General features: G+C 40.0%; 1 protein-coding gene across 1 annotated transcript; it reads left to right on the top strand.

The window, feature by feature from the left end:
* Nucleotides 1-5,135: 5,135 nt before the first annotated feature.
* barhl2 (BarH like homeobox 2) lies at nt 5,136-8,104 on the top strand. Its single transcript, XM_022759362.1, has 3 exons — nt 5,136-5,685; nt 6,473-6,698; nt 7,792-8,104. The coding sequence occupies exons 1-3, from the start codon at nt 5,136-5,138 to the stop codon at nt 8,102-8,104; spliced, it is 1,089 nt and encodes a 362-aa protein (XP_022615083.1).
* The last annotated feature ends 11,725 nt before the right edge of the window (nt 8,105-19,829 follow it).

Raw genomic sequence — 19,829 nt, 5'->3', positions numbered from 1 at the left:
TAGTATATAACTTTGTGTTAATTGTGTTGTGGTTTTTTTATTGTTATATTTCACAGTATACCCAGAAAATCTTTTGATTCAGTGATTGCAGACGTAAGTTGAGTCGCTTGCCCGCTGATGTTGAAGTTACGTCACTTGTTTCCTGGTTGACGGCCACATCCACAGCTTCATTCCACTTTGTCAGAGGTCTGAGTTGAGCAAACGGTTGTCTCAGTTATACCAACACTAAGTGGTTTACAAGTAAAACTCAAGTTGTTGTTATTTATTTTCTTAGCTGTTGTTTCCAGATCTGTCATGTTACAGCACTGTGTAGGCAACTTAACTAGAAACCATAGGTGCATGGATTGTGCAGGTTCTCAGTCATAATTAGAATAAATAAATAAATAAATAAAAAAGTCACTTATAGTGTTTTTTTCATTTTGACCTGTGACTCATTTGGATGAATAAATGCTTTGGAGCTGCTGTGGAAGTGACACATAACAAGTGCAAACAGTTAAATGAGTTGACTGCGCCACATCCAGAGAACAAACCTTGATCAACACTTTTACAGTGTGAGACTAAAGAGAAATGTTGTTCTGTGTTAGGCCGGAGATTTGTGCATCTGTTTTCTGAACAGAACATCTAAAAAGAAGGATAATTTTTCCAAGTGTCGGCACGTACAAAAGATGCGTTTCACAAAATGTTATTTCAGGACATGGTCAGAGACCACTGAGTGCTCATCAGAAGCCTTTTTGATTTAAACTGTAATTCTCTGGAGCAACATGCTTGTGGCAATGAAGATGTTTTAATTCTCTCTGAACTTCTGTGTCAGCTGTTGGAAGATCACTAGAGCTTTTTTTTTTTTTTTGAAGTACTGTAACCCAGCCAGTTACCTTTTCCTGTTTTCACCTGTTTTCCAAAACCATACGTTCTCCATTGGCTCATCACGACCTCCCGGGAAATATAATAAACACACAGACGCACAAAGATTAAGGGTGTGATATTTGCTGGAGCCGGATACTTCTGAAGTCCGGGAAGATATTTCACTAGAAGGTTTTAATTTTTTTTCTTTTTTCTTCCTTGCTCTCTATATGATAAGTTCGTCATTGCAACAGACTGATTTGCACCAACATGGTTCTAGGATTTTAAAGGATTTGATTTTTGGGATTGTGAGGAATCTAGCAGGCTGCTGGAGGTTTGACAGCTACATCCACTCATCCTATATCCTGCATGGGCTAATAAAACATTTAGCCTGTTTAGCCTTCAGTAAATACATTTCTCCTCCTTTATCCGTCGACCACCACACAGGAGTGACGTCCTGGTGATATAGGTTTGATAAGTCACAATGATCTTCTGACTTTTCAGTAACTAGAAATCATACGTACCGTTAGTCAGCTTTTAATCAATACAATTGGCCATCTGACCGTCTGTGAAGGACAGCCAGGCTTGGATCAGATGCTCACTAACAAATCTTCCCATTTTCACATTGTAGCTGTGTAAACTGATGAATGCAAAACTTTACCAAATTAGTGAAATTTGCATAATTTGTTTCTAATTTCAAATACAAACATTTGCAAGTTGGGGAAAAAAAACAAAAAACAATTTTAGATTTCCCATGACCACAAGTAGAATTCTTCAAAATATAATTTCTTTCCTCAAAGTCATGCAGTTTAATTACTCAGCATGTCTATTAGGTCATGTGACTGGGATTCTTTTTTTAGTAACTGTAATACATGACAAACTGTGATATGCAACTTCTGCTGACACTTTATTGTAAGTTGGAAGCAGGAAAGATTAGTTTCATGGTTATAAGTGACAGGTGAAATTAAAAATTGTTTTATGAAAAGATATTTTAAAAAAAGAAAATACTTTAAATTGTATGCAAATAACTACAAAACGCAATTTTTTAGTGACTGTTTTTTAATGTCATTCACGGTCTGATTGTTGGATCCTGATTTTCATGACGTTGGTAATGTTATTTTAAAAATGAGACCTCTAGTAGTCCTAGTATAGTGAGATTATGTTTATCTCTCATACAGCCTTAAACGTATTTTTCTCTTCTTCGTGTCTTTTTGTAAAAAAACAAACAAAAAAAAAACCCCCTCCATCTCTGTGCGCGCGTCCCCGGCTGCTGCAGCCTCTTCCCCGCAGTGACTGACGCTCTAAATGCGGGGTGTCTCTTTGTAAACGCTGCAACTGTGCAACCTAAAGGTCGCCAGCGGTGAAGTGACAGCTTACACGCAAAGCCGCCCGAGAATCAATATGGTGCCAGCCACTATTACACTGTCCCATCATCGACCATCAGCTGAGGCCAATAAGACGATACCCTAACTGGTAGCATTCAATTTGCTCCTGCGGTGCCTTAAACCTAATAAAGCGATTGATTGCTCCTGTTTTCAGTTGATGAACAGCCCGCGCGGCTCTCCACACATTGACTGACATGTTTAAGCATCGCTTTGATCTGATCTGAGCGATTTGTAGGGAATAAGGTTTGGAAAAGGCCTGATTACAGGCTGCATGTGGACAGGATGGTCTAATTGGCTCTCCACTGCGGAGATAATGGCTTTTATATATTTCTGCCCATGTTGCTGTTCCTAATCTTGTTTCTGTGACTGGCACTTTTGTTTTTTAGACAGGAGCTTCATTAATGTCTGACTGGTTAATGAATACTTGACGTCCATATTCATTTACTATCAGGTTCTGTGACTGAAATGTGAGGTAATTCGCATTAAATGGCAGCCGAGGCCTCAGAGTTTGCTCATGAACTTCACTGCTGCAGAGTGTGGACTCGCTTTGTCGCCGCCTTGTGCTCAGACTGTGGAGAAGGAGAAGCTGCACATCCACTGAGAGGAGGAGGCTCCTGCACATTTACACTGCCGGAGCCATGAAACCCCACCGTCCTGCTGCACTCCATTTAAACACGTTTCACTAAAAGATAATCATTTAATTGATTACGTTTAATGCCTGATACAAAACACACTTTTTCTTTTTTTTTCTTCTTAAAAAAATAAATAAATAAATTAGATCCTAAAATTACTAGGCCTTATTTTTTAAGTAAATGACTGATATAAATCTGCTGTAAGAAAGAAAAAACATTGAACAGTAAATGTTTGAGCACATAATTGTCAAAATATTAAAACTGTTAATGAGAATTTGCCTGAAAACATTTGACTTATTTATAAAAGTTGAACGAAAATTAAGTTAAAACCCAACATGAGTTATTTTGTAGTAAAGTGATTGTTTTTAATCTCCATACTTAAAAATACATTTGTCGTTGCATGCAAAGAGCAGCAGAATAGAAATAAAGAAATAGACAATAAATACATAGATCGCCTTTTAATTGATAAAAATCCCTGGATAATTGTTATTTTTTTTTAAAAAAAAGAGCAATTAAATCAAGAACAAACCTACAGGTCCGGATTTGTGGACAGCGAGAACAACAGCATAAAATCTTCATCCGTCTCACATCAATAATCATCATCAGCACCGTCTTCATCATCAACCTGCCGGAGAAGGAAAAAGAAAAATAATATAATAAAAGCTAAAAAAAAAAAAAACCGCTCCATGAGTCATCCCCAAATTCCGGGGAAAAAAAAAAGAAGTGCGGAGGCTGTGTCCGTCTGAAAGAAACAACACACGTCCGACAGAAAATGTGGGGCAGGAGCACATACATTCACCTTTCTATGAGAGATGGCATTTCCCATGAACAGACATGATCCAGAGGAGCGAGCACATGTCTGCAGAGCTGCTGCAGCTTCTCTGCAGACACTCTTGTCAGCTGAGCGCGCCGCACATTTTCCTCCATATCCTTCAAGTCCACGTCGGGGGAAGAAAGTGCTGAATTCCTACTACCTTTGAACGCTCATTAGCACCTCATAATTACTTTACTAATTAGGATGACATGGTTATTAACAAGACGCGCTGTCATGACAGTCACCACCACTCCTCCCCATTCCTAAATATGTCGACCTTGCGGCTCTCAGATTATATCCATAACGATAGATGCCATCCGTCACACCGTCAGCCGGTGATCAGGGCGCGATCATGGCCGGATTTTCTGATTTTGAAAAATCTTTTTCTTTTTTTTTTTTCCCTAAAATGATTTTTTCAATTCAAAATCTGCTCTGAATTTTGCCAAAGTTTAACGTAGCCTATTGCAACAGCTGAGCTTTTTGTTTCCCTCACAGTTTATAGGCTTTGAAAAGTTTAACAAGACAGATTCTGGGAAAATAAATCAACTTCAATGATTAAAAAAACAAACAAAAAAAACCGTTTATAATTTATCCTACCATAGTGCTGGAGCTGCTGCACTGCCACTGTGGAGTTTTGCCTTTTACTTAGACTTTATCAAATTATTTACAGCTCTGAAATGTTTGGGGTTTTTTTCATTATTTTCCACTTCCTCAGTCTTTTCTGTCGCAGCTAAGATGTTTCATATAAAATGTTTCCAGCATGGCCTTAAAGCACATGCATGTTTTTTTTTTTTCCTCCTTTTTTTTTTTTTTTTTTAAAGAGCTATATTAGAATTAAACTCAATTCAATGGTTGGCTTGAACTGTCTAGATAAAGAAACAACTCCCTGATTGGTGAGGTGCCGGAGCCGGTCAGGATGTGAGCCAATGGCAGCGGAGGAAGGTGGAGGGGGCGGCGGGGGGAGAGAGGGAGAGAAAAGGCGTCGAGTGTTTATTATAAAGGAGAAAATATTAATTCCCCCTCGCCGTGGGCCGTGACGTCAGTATAGGAAGTCATTGTAGAGCAACACTGGAGCGATTAGCAGCAAAAAGGGGGAGCCTGATGTCGAGGAGTCAGCCCTATGTATATCTCTCTATACGCCTCAACTTTTAACACAAAGTTCAATATCCAAACACAAAAAGGGACGTGGACTACGCAGACCCACACTTTGCTTTTCCGTATTTTCACTGAATGTAACATCTTGGACCATAGGCTGTCTGAGCCGCTTGTAAACGTGGATTTTGTCTCTCTCCTGGGTTTATTTGTCAACTGTTTTCTCTCTTTTTTTCTTTTTTTTTGCTCTTTTTTTTTTGTTGCTTAATTTTCTTTCGAACTCCGAGTTCATTTTGCTGACTTTCTTCTGATTTGCACCGGAAGAGAAGCATCTCACTGTTGTTATGAAGACTTCTTCACTGCTTTCTTAATATGGAAGGATCCAGCGGGTCGAGCTTTGGGATAGACACTATTTTATCCAGCGCCTCTAACTCTGGTAACCCCGTGCTAATGAACGGAGATTTTCGGCTCGGCGACAGCAGGACAGCGGATTTCAGGAGCCAGGCAACCCCTTCACCATGCTCGGAGATAGACACTGTGGGAACAGCCCCCTCATCCCCCATCTCGGTCACCATGGAGCACGCCGCCGATCCGCATCTGGTCCAGGACAGCCTTCAGCATCACCACCATCACCACAACCAGCCGCAGAGTTTGCCGCTGTCGCCTCAGCAGCAGCCGCTCGCCGGGGCCGGCTGCGCCCCGAGGACTGCCACCTCCTCCTTTTTAATCAAAGACATTTTGGGCGACAGTAAACCGCTGGCAGCCTGCGCACCTTACAGCACCAGTGTATCCTCACCCCATCACACGCCAAAACCAGAAAGTGCCACGGCTCCGGACGGCTTCAGGCCCAAGTTGGAACAAGACGAGAGCAGAAGCAAGTTGGACAAAAGGGACGACATTCAAAGTGAAATGAAATGCAACGGTAAGAGCGCAACGATGTTGTTTATCTCAGATCATTTAGGCTGGATGTTGTAGTGTTGTGTTTCCTTTTATTAAACTGATGATGAGCTTTTACAGGCTACAAAAGCCCAAATGTAGCCAAGAAAAATAGAGCAGGGGTGAGAAGTAACGTTATTAACTAGCACATAATAATAATGATAATAATAATAATAATAATAATAACAGTAATAATAATAATAATGATAATAATAATAATAATAATAATAATGCTCTACAGTCTGATTCTTTGTCTTAGTTGCAGCTTCCTTTATTAGTCTAATAGATGTGAAAACAGATGTAAGCCTGGTGATGTTCCCCGTGCGCGGGGCCTCCCTAGTGGGTCAATTAGAGAGATTATTGTTCTTCCTAGAGGGGGGATCATGGTGCACTGAAAAACAGCTACAAATAGAGATGGATTGACATATTGATTTCTCGTTTTCTGAAGGAAAAGAACCACACACACAAAAAAAAAACTTCAGGTGACAAATAGGCTGCACACAAATGTCTTTTATTGCTCCCGCTGCCACACGTGTCTGTGTGCATCACTTTGAGCAAGTGTCTGAACAAGTTGGTGAAAGTTTGAGTGGAAAGCGTGGAGCCTCTGAGTTTTCACCACTCCGTGTGGTTAATATTGTTTAGTTGTTTTTATTGGATCAGTGTTGTAAATAAGGCTGAATAATATGTTTTGACAGTGAGAGAAATAGTCTGCAGATCTCTATCTCTCACAGGCCTAATTGTTCATGTTTAACTACATCATGTTTTGTGTTTAGGGACTAAAGAAGAGGGTGACCGGGAAATCTCCAGTAGCAGAGACAGTCCACCGGTGCGCACGAAAAAACCTCGCAAAGCACGGACAGCCTTTACCGACCACCAGCTGAACCAGCTGGAGAGGAGCTTTGAGCGACAAAAATACCTCAGCGTGCAGGACCGCATGGACCTGGCCGCGGCTCTCAACCTGACAGACACACAAGTCAAGACCTGGTACCAAAACAGACGGTAGGCAACACACACACACACATACACACACATACACACACACACACACACACACAAACACACACACACAGGACAGAACACACACGGTCCAACTGGTGCAACAACAGAACCTGTAAAATAAAACGAAGAGAGAAGTATTAAAACCAGCTGGAGCCACATTTAATCATCTAAAAAAAAAAGTGTAATCATGTGGGAATTATTACATTGTTAAATAATTTAACTGTCACGTTCATCAGGAATTTGATTTTAATAAAGCTGCTGAATTCTTTTTTTTTTTTTAAGCCTGTGTAATTCACATTTCACATGTTTGACAGGCCTTTATTTTGGCAATACTTTTACTCACCATTGGTTCCCTATAGAAACCCAGTGGATAATCACATCACATAGAGGAAATACAGGAAAAACTTTTATTTTGATGTTTCTGGAGGTCACAGATGCTCCGATGATTCTCAGCTTTTGTCGTTTGAAAAAACACAACAAACAAAAACTCTCTCTTATTTTATTTCTTGAATAAGTGTCTACACCTCTGAGGCCTACATTATACATTCATAATAAAGTCCTGTGTCATGTCATGTCAAGATGTATTTCGCAGAAAAAAAAAAATTCTACAAATGTTTTTTTTTTTTGCACGTGTTATGCATCTGTTTGTTTACAGCTTCATTAAGACCTATTGTTTACATTATATTTAAGAAGTTATAGTCAATGCAGATATTTCATTTTTTTTAAAATTTCCACTTTTTTTCTTGCAGTATATGTTGCTCTTTTTCCTCTGCAGACCGTCTTTCAATTTCCTGTAACTTTGACATTTTACCCGCTGCTCTTCAAAATAAAGGTTTATCAGAAAACTTAATTATAGAGCGTCTATATGAACAGTTTTACCGGCTCTTGTGCAGGTGTGAGAAAAGTAGGTTTGGGCTAAGGAGACCTCAGACTAGTGTCTTGATATTTCCCTTTCGCCTAATTAAACCTTAACCATAAACTCCTGCCTGCAATAATTAGGCCTCTGCATAGCAATTAAAGGGGCGTTTGGGGAATTAGTAAGAGAGCGAAGTGATTAAATAATTCATCTGTTGTATTTTGATCTGATTTCCAGGACGAAGTGGAAGAGGCAAACGGCGGTCGGATTAGAGCTCCTGGCTGAAGCAGGAAACTACTCGGCCTTACAGAGAATGTTCCCGTCGCCCTATTTCTACCACCCGAGCCTGCTGGGCACCGTGGACAGCACGACGGCAGCCGCGGCGGCCGCGGCCATGTACAGCAGTATGTACCGGACTCCTTCCACGCCGCATCCCAGCCTCCAGAGACCTCTTGTCCCGAGGGTGCTCATTCATGGCCTTGGGCCGGGGGGGCAACCGGCACTAAACCCCCTGTCTAACCCCATGCCCGGCACACCGCACCCGCGATAAAACACGAAATAAGACGAGAAAAGACGATGGCCAGAAAACCTGGTTGAACACGTGATGTGAGTAACTGCATCGGAACCACATTGCAGGACTTTTTTTCTCCCGTCAAAAAGACACATTTAAAGACATTTTACAGAAGTAAAGGAGGTATTTAATATAGGCCCAAATAGCCTAAACCCAGTCCTAAAGACTCTCTGTCCGGGCCGAGACAGACCAAGAGGACTGCCCATGTCTGATTGTTTGTTTGTTTGTCTTTTGTACAAATACACTTACATTAGCAAATAAACTTATAAAGTTTATTAGATGGAGAAGAACGGAATGAATAAAGAAGTAATGATACTAATTGAATTGCAGATGCTTCTATTCTAAACACGAGTCCAAATTTCATTTTTTTTTTTTAAATGAAAACTTCATGCAACAGGAAGATTCAAAAATCTAGAAACTATTTTAACTAATTCATGAATTTATCGATGACATATTATGGATTATTACCTGGGTATTGGATTAGCACGTTTGCGGAGATAGTGCCATAGCAATTAAATCTTATTTTCTAAATTATAAAAAAATGTTGACATTTATTTAGTGGATTTTAATTTAGTAAGATAATTTTGTACTGTATATATATGAGCATATATTTGACCTATAACACATTTCATCTCAGTTCGCCCCCTTTTTGTTTTTTTTAGACTGACATAATTTTTATGACATAAATGGATCAACGTAAATAATTTGTTATAGCAGCATATGGCCTTTAAATTGGAGGATACTTAATTTGGTTTCAAACTAGTGACTTGGAGGTCAGTCTCCACGCCTTTACATTTATGTTTACCAGCACATATACATATGGATGCGCAGCAGCTGATTGGTGGTGGGATGAATGGTTTTGATGAGTCGGGTATACTGGGAATGTGGCCTTGGCTTAGCAGCTGTTCCCTGGGAGCACAGCAGACAATAAGCCTGAATTTCTCAGCGTGAGCGATCAGGCGCAGGATCAGGAGAAGAAGTCTGCAAGAAAAAAAAAAAACTGCTGATAATCTGCTCATTCTCAGTAATAACCAGTAGCTGTCAGTGAACTTGTTTCAGCAGGTTTTTGAGGGAAAAGAATCTCTGGTGATCTCGCTGCACATTGTGGTGTCATTTTTAATTTTGCATAATTTTTTACATCATTTGCATTTTGCATCACCTTTTCTTAAAAAAAAAAAAAAGAAAAAAGAAAAAAAATCCACGTTTCATCTTGATGTTTTTGCGGTTTGGCTGAATTAGGATTTCCTGTGATCATACGCGTTTTTCAGTTTCTGCTTCTGTACTGCGGTGAGATGCTGCTGCATGGTTCAGGAGCAAAAAAAAAAAAGAAAGAAAAAAACTGAACAAACACAACCCGGGTCTGAAATTAAATGTTATCAAAATACTTTGATTTTATTTAGCCTCCTATAAGCGCGCACCCCGGAGAATCTGCCGAGGAGGCGCTTCGTGTGAATTAGCGCCTCGGGGCTCGTTTGTTTGGGTTTCTCTTCTTTGAACCCGTTGCTTATTACTGTGAGCTAAATTGACCTTCAGTAGCCTCACACACATATTCAATTCTACCTTTTTACAATTTTTTTGTGTGTGTGTGTGTGTGTGTTGACATCAAATTCTTTCTATTTCATACGCGATTGTTTTTGCTTTATTGTTTCTGATATTTTCATTCTGGTCATATTCTAGAGGAAGATGGCCTTGGCTACATTTTACATTTTACATGCTGCATTTTTATTTTTTGAAAGTGTGTCTTCTAAGCAGAGCGGCCATGTTCACATATGCACAGGCCCGCAGACAGCCACGAACATATGACAGCAGTGTCACTTTGCCAGTGGAAGCAGTAAACACAGGCTTAAGTTTAGCTGCTTCTTAATACTTTGAACACATGTTAATGATGCCTGTTTAAGCCGTCTGCTTGTCATTCACTGCATGGACACTTCTCTCAGTCATTTAGTGCAGAACAGCCGCGCTGCTTTCACTTTCTGCAGCATGGCTTTTCCTCCACTGACGGGAGCCTTTAAGGACATATAGACACATTAAAATGCGTTATTTATTTTTTTTCCCTCCCATTTAACCACATTGCTAAGACAAGCGCCAGAATTATTATTGGCTCGAGTGTTCACAGCTACAATTATGGCGCGCTCCTCGTACAGTGCGGCTCAGAGTAATTACACTAAATACAATATCCATTCTCATTAAATCTCGGGGTTTATGGATAACAGAGCGAGACCACATCAGGGTGCAGAGGAGGCGTTTGGAGAGCGCGCTGGTGCAGGATGAATCGCTCCCTTCTTGGCCTTGTAAGCAATAGGAGATGATTGCGAAAACAGCCCTGGCCTATATCGCCAATGTTGAAAAATATTAGCCTACCATATTGACCCAACAGCTTCAGCCCATTACAGCAGTATAGTGCCGACGCATGTTGTTCATATGCATGACTTCTACAGCATTATTTATTTATTGCACTCTGCGGGTGGGAGGGGAGGGGAGGGGTGGGGTGTGGTGGTGTTGGGGGGGTGGGGTGGGGGTGTCGGCGGTTGTGCGGGCTGCTCCAATTCATTAATAATCGCCTAAGCCATACAGCAGCACTGAATTAATAGGCTGCTTCCATCTCATGCTACCTGCTAATTTTGGGCGTTGCTCTATAGTCAGTTTATTGCAGGATTTTTTTTCCTCTCTCTCTCTCTCTTTCTCAGTAAATACGCGAATTTACAGCGACAAAACAAAGCAGCTGAAATCTCTCAGTCATTTTAAACTGGGCCACAGTGAGTCTGAGTTAACTGGCACCATTACGCTGACTGGCATCATTTGCATTTGTTATGGATTCAGTCAATGGCAGGATGAATGTAAAATTATTATTATTATCATGCTTTTTTGATTTATTTTGAAAAGGTTTTTCAGAGGCGTTAATAGTCAGAACTCGAGAGTATTTTTTGACCTATAAAACAAAAACGCAATTTATTAGATATGTGTTTTTTTTGTTTTTTTTAAACTGTCTTGATAGATGATGAAACATTATTATTATTGTTTGGACTAGAACTATCTGTGAAGAAGCTGCTGGGGCCAAACGGAGTTCTGGTGAAGATGAGCAATACTTGAGAAAACACAATCACATGGTGGAAAAAAAAAGAAAAGTGCAGCAGACTTGAATAAAGAGGATTAGGCTTTTCTTTTACGTGGCGCATATTATCCAGAACAGATGGGCTTTAGAGAGTCGTTTTCTTCTTCTTCTTGCCTCAAGGAACCTTGTTGGGCACTTTAATTGCCACTTTTTCCAACTGATGTAATGGTGGGATATCTTTTTCATTACAATAATGAGGTAACACTTGCTCTCCTTGGCCTCTCATTATCACATCTCCTACATCACTCACTAAACACAAATTTAACCCCACCCCCGTCCCCAAAAAATCTTTGGCGCTAACTTACTCCTATACATCTTGTACACTATTATCAACAGCTGCTGTCGACCGTTCCCATGCCTGACTGTGTGTTGATGCGCGTTGCAGCAGCAGCAGCCCTTTTCATTAGGTGGCTGCAGGAGAATTTAAAGCTCTGCATAATAATAAGGGGTTTGACCAGCAGTGTCTATTGGCCAGATCACATTTTAAAATGGTGCATTATAGCTCCTATTGAAAATATACATCATGTGCTGCTTTTGCCTCCTCAACTCATGCATGCATCAAGTTGGTGCGGAGTGATCTTCGTCCAAAACACATAAAAGCCTAACTAAGAGAAACTAGAGCTAGATGGTCAGCCTTGATATTTTCTCAGTGGGCACTTCTTTAACTATTTCTCCAATCATCAGCACTGTGCTTCCAGTTTTCCCATTTTCAAACCCTATAAATATACCGGAAATGTTACAACCTCTAGAGCTACAAGATGAAGCCTAGAGGTGCAGTCATGCTCCACATATGTAAAATAATATAATGGTTGGAAATAAATACACAGTGTTTTCAGTGTCAGTCAAATAGCATTGACATGTTCAGCTGCAACCTCTTAGAAATAATAAGTAAAAAAATAAAAATAATAATTTAGCATTAATTAGTATTTAGCCTATTTTGGTATTAATGTAGATGCTAAAACATTTACAGCTGTGATGCAATATTACACTTTGCTGCACTTGCTCGCAGAGACATTTTGGGGCGTAAGTAGCAGGTTCTTTTAGCTTTAGCCTACTTGAACATTGCATATATAAAATATTTAACTGTTTATATGGCTTTAAGTTCTTAAGTTGTTAAAATGAAACTTGTTAGGGCTCATTAAGAATAAACCCCTTATCATTCCCATCAGCTTCTAAGTATATATTGTAATAAATTAGTCTTAATTATTAGTTTTACTTTGAAATATCTTATTTGTCCATATTACATGTCAAATTGACTTAAATTTCATTTTCCATTCATTGTATCACTAATATTATCATTATATTTTAACTATGGGATGTCAGGAATCTATAACAGTTTATCCACAGTTATTTGGTTATTTAAGATACTAAACGTACACAGAGGTCAGCAGCAGCTGAAATATGAATATACATAAAAATGATTATCAAAGACTGTTAATCAGAGTTTTCCTCACATGCACAGAGTTGCCTTTCTCTCTGACCTGGCGACATGTTACCTCTAGCCCCCCTGTGCTGATGCAGACAAACAAATTAGTGGTAGGAAGTGTTTGTGATTTAAAAAAAATAAAATAAAATAAAGTGCTTTATAGCTTTCCCTAACTAAAAATGCTCCTAAAGTTTGGTTGTTAAGAGCAGTGAGTAACCAGTGAACAGACTTGTTGAGATGGAGTCTGTAAGCCATCCACTCGTCATCTCATAAACACCCACCTCACGGCTGAGCCGAGACTAGCGCGGACATCTGCAACAGTCCCGCTGAATGATGCCGTATAGCTACGACATATCATAGTTTAAATGGCCTCATCATTTCAGCAAATCCAGCCAGTTTCCCTCTCTCTTTTTGTCAAGTGACAGGACAGCTGATGGCAGAGAAGCTCCGCTACCTTTCAAGTTTCAGCCAGGCGCCGTCACATGCGACCGCACAACCAAGGAGAAAAAAGTCTGTCAGCAGTGATGTCAAAAGCTTCAATTTTTACAGAGCAATTAGGGGTTTCATCACAGCGGAGTGATGTCAGGATTCATTACGGCTCAGCAACAGCTAATTGCTTCAAGGTTAAAGTAACAGATCTGACGGCATTATATTTTAAGTGACAGACTCAAATTCTGGTGGTGTTTCACAGAGCACAGCGCTGACATTAAGGGAGTGTGCTCAGGAGGATGGGGGCTGAGAAGCAATTGAAATTACTGCACATTAGGATTGTGATTGGTTGGAGTAACAGTAACTCTCTGAGGAACATAGGGACTGGTGTTGGGGTCTACCTGTGTAAGGGGAAACAAAGGACAATGTAGCATGCACTTTGCAAACATCCGTCAAGTACTCCACTCTTGGATTGTTTCTTGGTCCTGGTAATGGAACTAATGGAAAATCAAATTTCTGTCAGCACTTTGCACCTGTCTAAACTACTCGGCATCCTTTCCTGTATGTAGTGTCACCAAACCTATGTACACAATCTCCAATACTAAACGTTTCTGCTTGTGACCCCGTAACATGAGGCCATATCTGCTCGCAAAACAGATCTCGCCAATCTCTCCAATTGTTTCATTTTAATCATTTTTAAAGGCCTAAAAGGTTACACAGTATTTCACAAGAAAGAAGCAAAGACACAAGAAAAAGTCAAAAAAATAAATAAACATGATTTAAATTTTTCTTATTTTCTATTTAGGCAATCATTTTGCAACTCACTAGATTAATCTTGCAACCACCTGTAGGGGTCCTAACCCACAGGCTGGGAACATCTGGTGTGCGGTACATCTGTGTGCACCTGTAATAACTTTTATTTTGGCAACATGGGGACAGGGGAAACGAGTTGCAAACATAACATTATTGTCTGTCATGGTGATGTGGCGAACCAATTAGCAAACAATTGCCTATTTGAATATCCATCAGACATGTAGCAACATTAGCATTCCGTCATTCTTGTGTTTCTGTGGCCATCTGGCCATTGCGAGTCCAAAATACATTAATAATATGCAATAACAGTATAAATATAATGGCTTTGTCTCTGTTTTTGGTCTCCACCAACTTCTAAGGGAAATAAAAGCTCCACTAGATTCACCAGCCAGCAACCAACTTTGTCTGGTCACTGTTTATTTGGTGCTGGGCAGCTGACGTGTTTTTAAGAGCTTTTGGGCTGGACCACAACAGCATCATGAATGTCCGTGAGTGAGTGAGTGACTGACTGACTGACTGATCATAGTTGAATGATCATAATTCCATGTTTACAGCCTGCGGTGTTGCCAACTTATTATTATATAACTTATTAGCCTATTTATCGCTTGATTTAAGAGACATTTTGGCTGCATCGCTCCAGCGGTACAAAGCCTCGTTTTTTATCCACTTTTGTCAAAACTACTACATTGTGTGTCAATACAAACTCAGCACTTCCTGTAACCATTTCAGATTAAAAGGCCTTTTAGCATGTGAGTGGACAGAAACCCTTTACTTCTTAACAGAGCTTTTGTTGCTGTGACGCAGTGAGCGCGTTTAGCTTAGCTGTTATACCGATGGTTTCTCTTTCCCTCCCACTCTCCTGCTCTCTCTTGCTCGGTGTGTTTTACGTTTAGTTATTCCCACGCCTCCTTTAGTGATGAGGGTAAATGCAATAAATGTAGAGTGTTTTCCATAATGGAAGCAATTGTCAGTGAATTGGGAGCGCGACTCTGTCTCCCTGCAGCTCCCGACTAGCTGGGACGCTAGTGCAGCTGAGTGACTGCCCTGTAACAAGAGGCGTAGCTCACGGTTCACACACATGCATGATCCAGCCATCTACTAGGTTTATACCTAGTCCTGTTTACCGAAAGCAGCTGCCTGCTGTGGCCGAAAACAGCTCAGTGAGAGCCGTGAGACACAACCAAAACAGTAGAGTTGCAGCCCCGGCAACCAAAACAACGAGCTGAAAGTCGCTGTAGTACACGGCAGTAATTCTCTGTGGGTTCATCTGAACCTTTTCATATTTCCGAATAGTGTCATCTGATTGATAGTTAATACAGAATATTGATTATAGCAGCTTTAAGACAAAGGCAGCGGAGAGCTAAATCTTTAGTGTGGGCTAAACTAGCACCCTTGTATTTAGACCTTTTTTTTTATAACTTAATGACCCAATTTAAGAGAGAAATCGAATGTATTTGAGGAAAATGAATTATAGATTGGGGCGTCCATGCCAGAGAGCTGCTGGAGTCATTCCTTTTCAAATGAGCAGTTGTTTACCCTTGGCTTTTTTCTCCTTTTAAAGTAGAATACCTGATCCTTTGAACTGATTGTTTGTTTAACTGCTGCTGGGAATCAAGAATCCCTGAGGTCTGAGTAAGTGTTGATCTAAGGTTGGATTTGAAATAGCCTAATGAGGAACTCTTTGGATAATTAGTGATAGCTGGAATGCTTGTGGATAATTTGAGTGCTTCGCCACCCTGTACGAGCAAGACGATGGGGAGGAGGGCGGATGATGAAAGAACAGAAAGATCAGGGTTAATGAAAATTAGCATGTCAAGTTAGTCCTTACCTCTGTGTTTTTTTCTTTTCTTTTTTTTTTTTTTTAATCTTTTGTTCTTCTTAAGATGCGTTATTGTTGATGTAATCGAACAATTAGCGGTGTGGTTCATTGCAGGGATAAGGTGCTGGTGGGGAGGACGGCTGCTGCTGCTGCTGCTGCTGCTGCTGATGGAACTGCAGCTAGCGCTGTGGTAATTAGAGTCAGGGAGGTGTCTACTGGTGAGGTCCAGCAGGAAATGAGGAGGTGGCAGTGAGCCTATGGGGAGAAAAAGGCTGTCCCCCTTCTGTGCCCACTCGGTAGTCAGTGGGAGACCACAAACAAGAGCTGTGCCCAGTTCAGACAATCATACAAGTTTGGACTGGTCTGGACTAAACCACCAGCAATTCTGCCTCTGATATTTTTCACGGCTGATCCTTCATTTATGTGTGTAATTGTGTGTGCGATGACACTTAGCCATGACTGGTGTTGGATAAGATTTCATCTTTTATAAGGCAAGAGTTGTCATTTGTTGTCAGTATTCAAGAAAACAACACTTCTACTCAAGTCCAACAGAGTTACATTTGTAATAAAGCTAAAATTACAGAGTGATTGTTCCATCTATGATATGATATTGTTAGGGAGTACTGTGTAAATAACAATCAACTTCATGTCGAAATGATAAATAATGTATAAAGAAGCAGCGAAAGAAAGCTTGTCTAAACAGGAGCGGAGCCGGATTTGATTTTACAATATGGCAAAGTGAGGGTGACATTAACCTCATTTCCATCACATTGTTTGTTTTTGTTTTGAATCACAAGAATAAGCAGCGAGCACTTGCTGGAGGTTGTGTTATGGCACAGTTAATTACATTTTTAAATTAAGGCTGTCTCCAGATCAACTTGGTGAAGAGTGACATTGAGAGCAACACTGGGTGTGAAGAGAAGGACTGATAGGAGTTTACAAGTACCTGCGACGTGCAAGCACGGGCCTGCCGAGTGGTGAAATGTGATTAGGAGCTTGTGCTAAGCGCTGTCTGGCCCTCTCACCACTTTACTGCTGCGGGCTTCAGGCCAGAATGCAAGTTGTTGATTGGCGCTGCATTTGTAGATATTTCACAACCGTCATCTCCTAGAAGAACGGGGATGACTATTTCTAACACATGCATACGCAGACATATGTCTGCTTCTCATACGCATAAAGTGGTGAGAAACTTTAACATATGCCTGTGCATAAACAGTCAGAATTGCTAAAAGTGTTGCTAAATGGATAAGGAAGGATCAGATCGCCAAGGGACTCAGAGTAGCACACTGAAACAATAGCTGTGTGTTTCCCTGGCAGTTGGAAATAAACAGAGCTTTTGCAGGGACAAAACTGGTCTTTCTCTGCATTAACTATGGGTATGGGCTTTTTATAAGGTTATTTTCCCCATAGCCACACAAAGCAGCTACCCCCCTAGTTGAAGCAATTTGCTGTTCACAATGCCTCAGCTTAACCAGCTAGGTCAGGTCAAGTTGACTCAGACAATAGGGACTTTAGTGTCTCACCCACAGCACAGAGTGTCGCAGAAACAAAGCAGCTCGCTGCAAGTGGAGCAAACATTTCATAAAGTCGTGGCCCCAGTCTATAAATGTCCTGTCTAATCTGCCATTTCTCGTCAAGCAGACCTTTTATCCATTTTTAGGATGTTTCTTAAAAAAAAAAAATCAATATTTGGCAAGAAATTGCACCATATTTTTCCTTATGCCGCATTCCTTTGATATTTTTGATGCACTTTACCACAGATAATGATTTTTACATATGTATACAAAGCATCAGGTCATATTGTTGTATGTTTTTCCGTTCAAATGTTTGAGTACAGTAAGGATACAATAAAATATATATCACTGCACCATAATTCCATATTATTGTTTATCAGTGTTCATTTAAATCACACCATATATGATATGAATTATTAAATTAGTGATCGTAATTAAAAATGAAAAGAAAGAGTTATTAATGTTTTAAATGTATGAAACATTTTCATCTACGGGAAAAAAAAATATTGTTTTGTGAATTTCGGGATAGCGCTTTGAGCCGGCCCGTCCAAATAAACGTAAATGCAAAGAGGATTAGAGCTGAAATGATCAGCCAATAATCGATCTGTTGATTTGTCGTTTATCAGCAACAGTTTTGGTAACTTGAGCTTTTCATGTGAATCTTCTCACTTTTTTCTTTGTTTTCTATGATAGTAATCTGAATGTTTTTGGGTTCTGGACTGTTGGTTTGACATAGGACTCTGGGGAAACTGTGATGGGCATTTTTAGCTATTTGCTGCCATTCAGTTAATTGATCAATTATTTGGCAAATTATTCAATAAAGAAAATAATCATAAGTTTCTGCCCTAAAGGGGATAAATGTCACAAGTCGCCTAAATCTACACAGACAGAAATAGAGTCTTTATTGTACGACCTTTAGGTTTTTTTTAGCACGTATAGACAATGTAACATCATTAGGGGTTGCCATTCGCTGTCAGGTTTTCACTGCTCTGAAATGACTAGGGGAGAGACCCAATTATAAGAGAACATATGTGCGATAATAGGGAGATAATTGCAGGGTGTTCACAATACCCATTTTAAGACCCAGCAGCTAAGTCTCCGCTCAGCTGCTGTATGAAAAATACATTCAAGCCCAGGTATGTATGAAATATAAACTAAAAGCACTCAAGTATTTCTATGATGCCTGAATACAGAGCGTAAAAGAGAATTCCCTGAATCTGAGGCTCGATACCTTGTCCATACTTTATGGATGTACCCATCAACACCTATGGGAATTCATATACAAAGGTCTCCAAGCGGCATGCACAATGGCTGCATATAGCGGGAGATGAATATCTGATTTGTCACATTTGAAACGCTAATGTTTAAACCAGAAGGAAGAGCACACAGTAATGTGTTCATTCATCTGCATAAACACCACCTGTCCCGGCACAGACAACTCCTCAAGCAGCGAAAGTTTAGTGGCAGCCTGTGTGCAAGCCAATCAGTAGGGGCCCAGCTGTGGTTTCACGAACCCGTAGCGTTTTCAAGTGTCAGAAAGCGCTCTGAGTACTGTTGGTGGTGCTAGAGAGAGAATACTTTCATTTCATGTCATCTGCCAGCGAGACGAATAGGCGACACGATAACAAAAAGAAAACAGGGTGTGCTATCACGATTGACATCCAAAGGTAATTTATGCTGGCCCTTTATTTACTCACGCAGCTTCCATATACACACTGAGAGTTGTTCTTGAAGGCTAATTTGGAGCATATTTGGCATATTGCAGGCCCTCTCTCCTTAAGAATTTCCATCATTTGTCTCAGGCATGAGCAATGTGTTATCAAAATCCAGAACAGCATTGATCACCTTGCCTTTTTTTTTTTTTTTTTTTTTTTTTTATTGTTTATCATCCCTGGAACAGCTCCTTAGTGCCAAAGCTTTTGTTTGTTTTTCCTGTTGTTTTTTTCTACACTGATACTAGAACAATACTGTCAGTTTCTGTCTTGACTTCTTTCCAAAAGTGGAATATGGCATGTTCCTCAAATGGTATCTGTAATGAAAAGGAAAGCTTGCCTCACATGACACCTCTTCAGCTGCATGGGAGGGACAAAGCTTGTAGTTTGTTTTGATGGTTAAAGAGGGGATGGCATCTGGCATCGTAATTATTTGAATAAATTACCGTGGAGCACTGATAAATGAAACCGAAGTGCTGTCAGATCTTGATCAGGTCCTGTTTGTTTTTAAATGCACAATTCTTTTAGAAATGCGACCACAGTTCTCAGAAGCCTGTTTTTTTTTAATTATATGTCATCTTCTCCTTTTGAATACAGTCATTTTTTCTTATTTGATAAATGCAATTTAGTTATTTACTGCGTTTTTATAGATGTAATTCAGCAAGTAGAAATCTTGTTTTTTTTTTTTTAGTAAGGTTAGGTTTCTTCACAATTGCACTTACGGTAATGGTCACTTCTTCCAAGTAGTCCACTTTCAAGAGAAGCTTTTAAAGGCAGAATTGTGGTTAAGTCGACCACCAAAATCATACGACTGATCCACAAGGAAGAAAGGGACAATTAGAGATCATTTGGCAAAATAGCTTTCGATTGCTTTCACTC

The sequence above is a fragment of the Seriola dumerili genome, unplaced genomic scaffold, assembly GCF_002260705.1.
Source record: "Seriola dumerili isolate Sdu_G_001 unplaced genomic scaffold, Sdu_1.0 BDQW01000321.1, whole genome shotgun sequence".
Classification (NCBI taxonomy): domain Eukaryota; kingdom Metazoa; phylum Chordata; class Actinopteri; order Carangiformes; family Carangidae; genus Seriola; species Seriola dumerili.
Note: the sequence above shows the minus strand (reverse complement) of the source record. Positions and strands in the feature narration are given on the sequence as shown.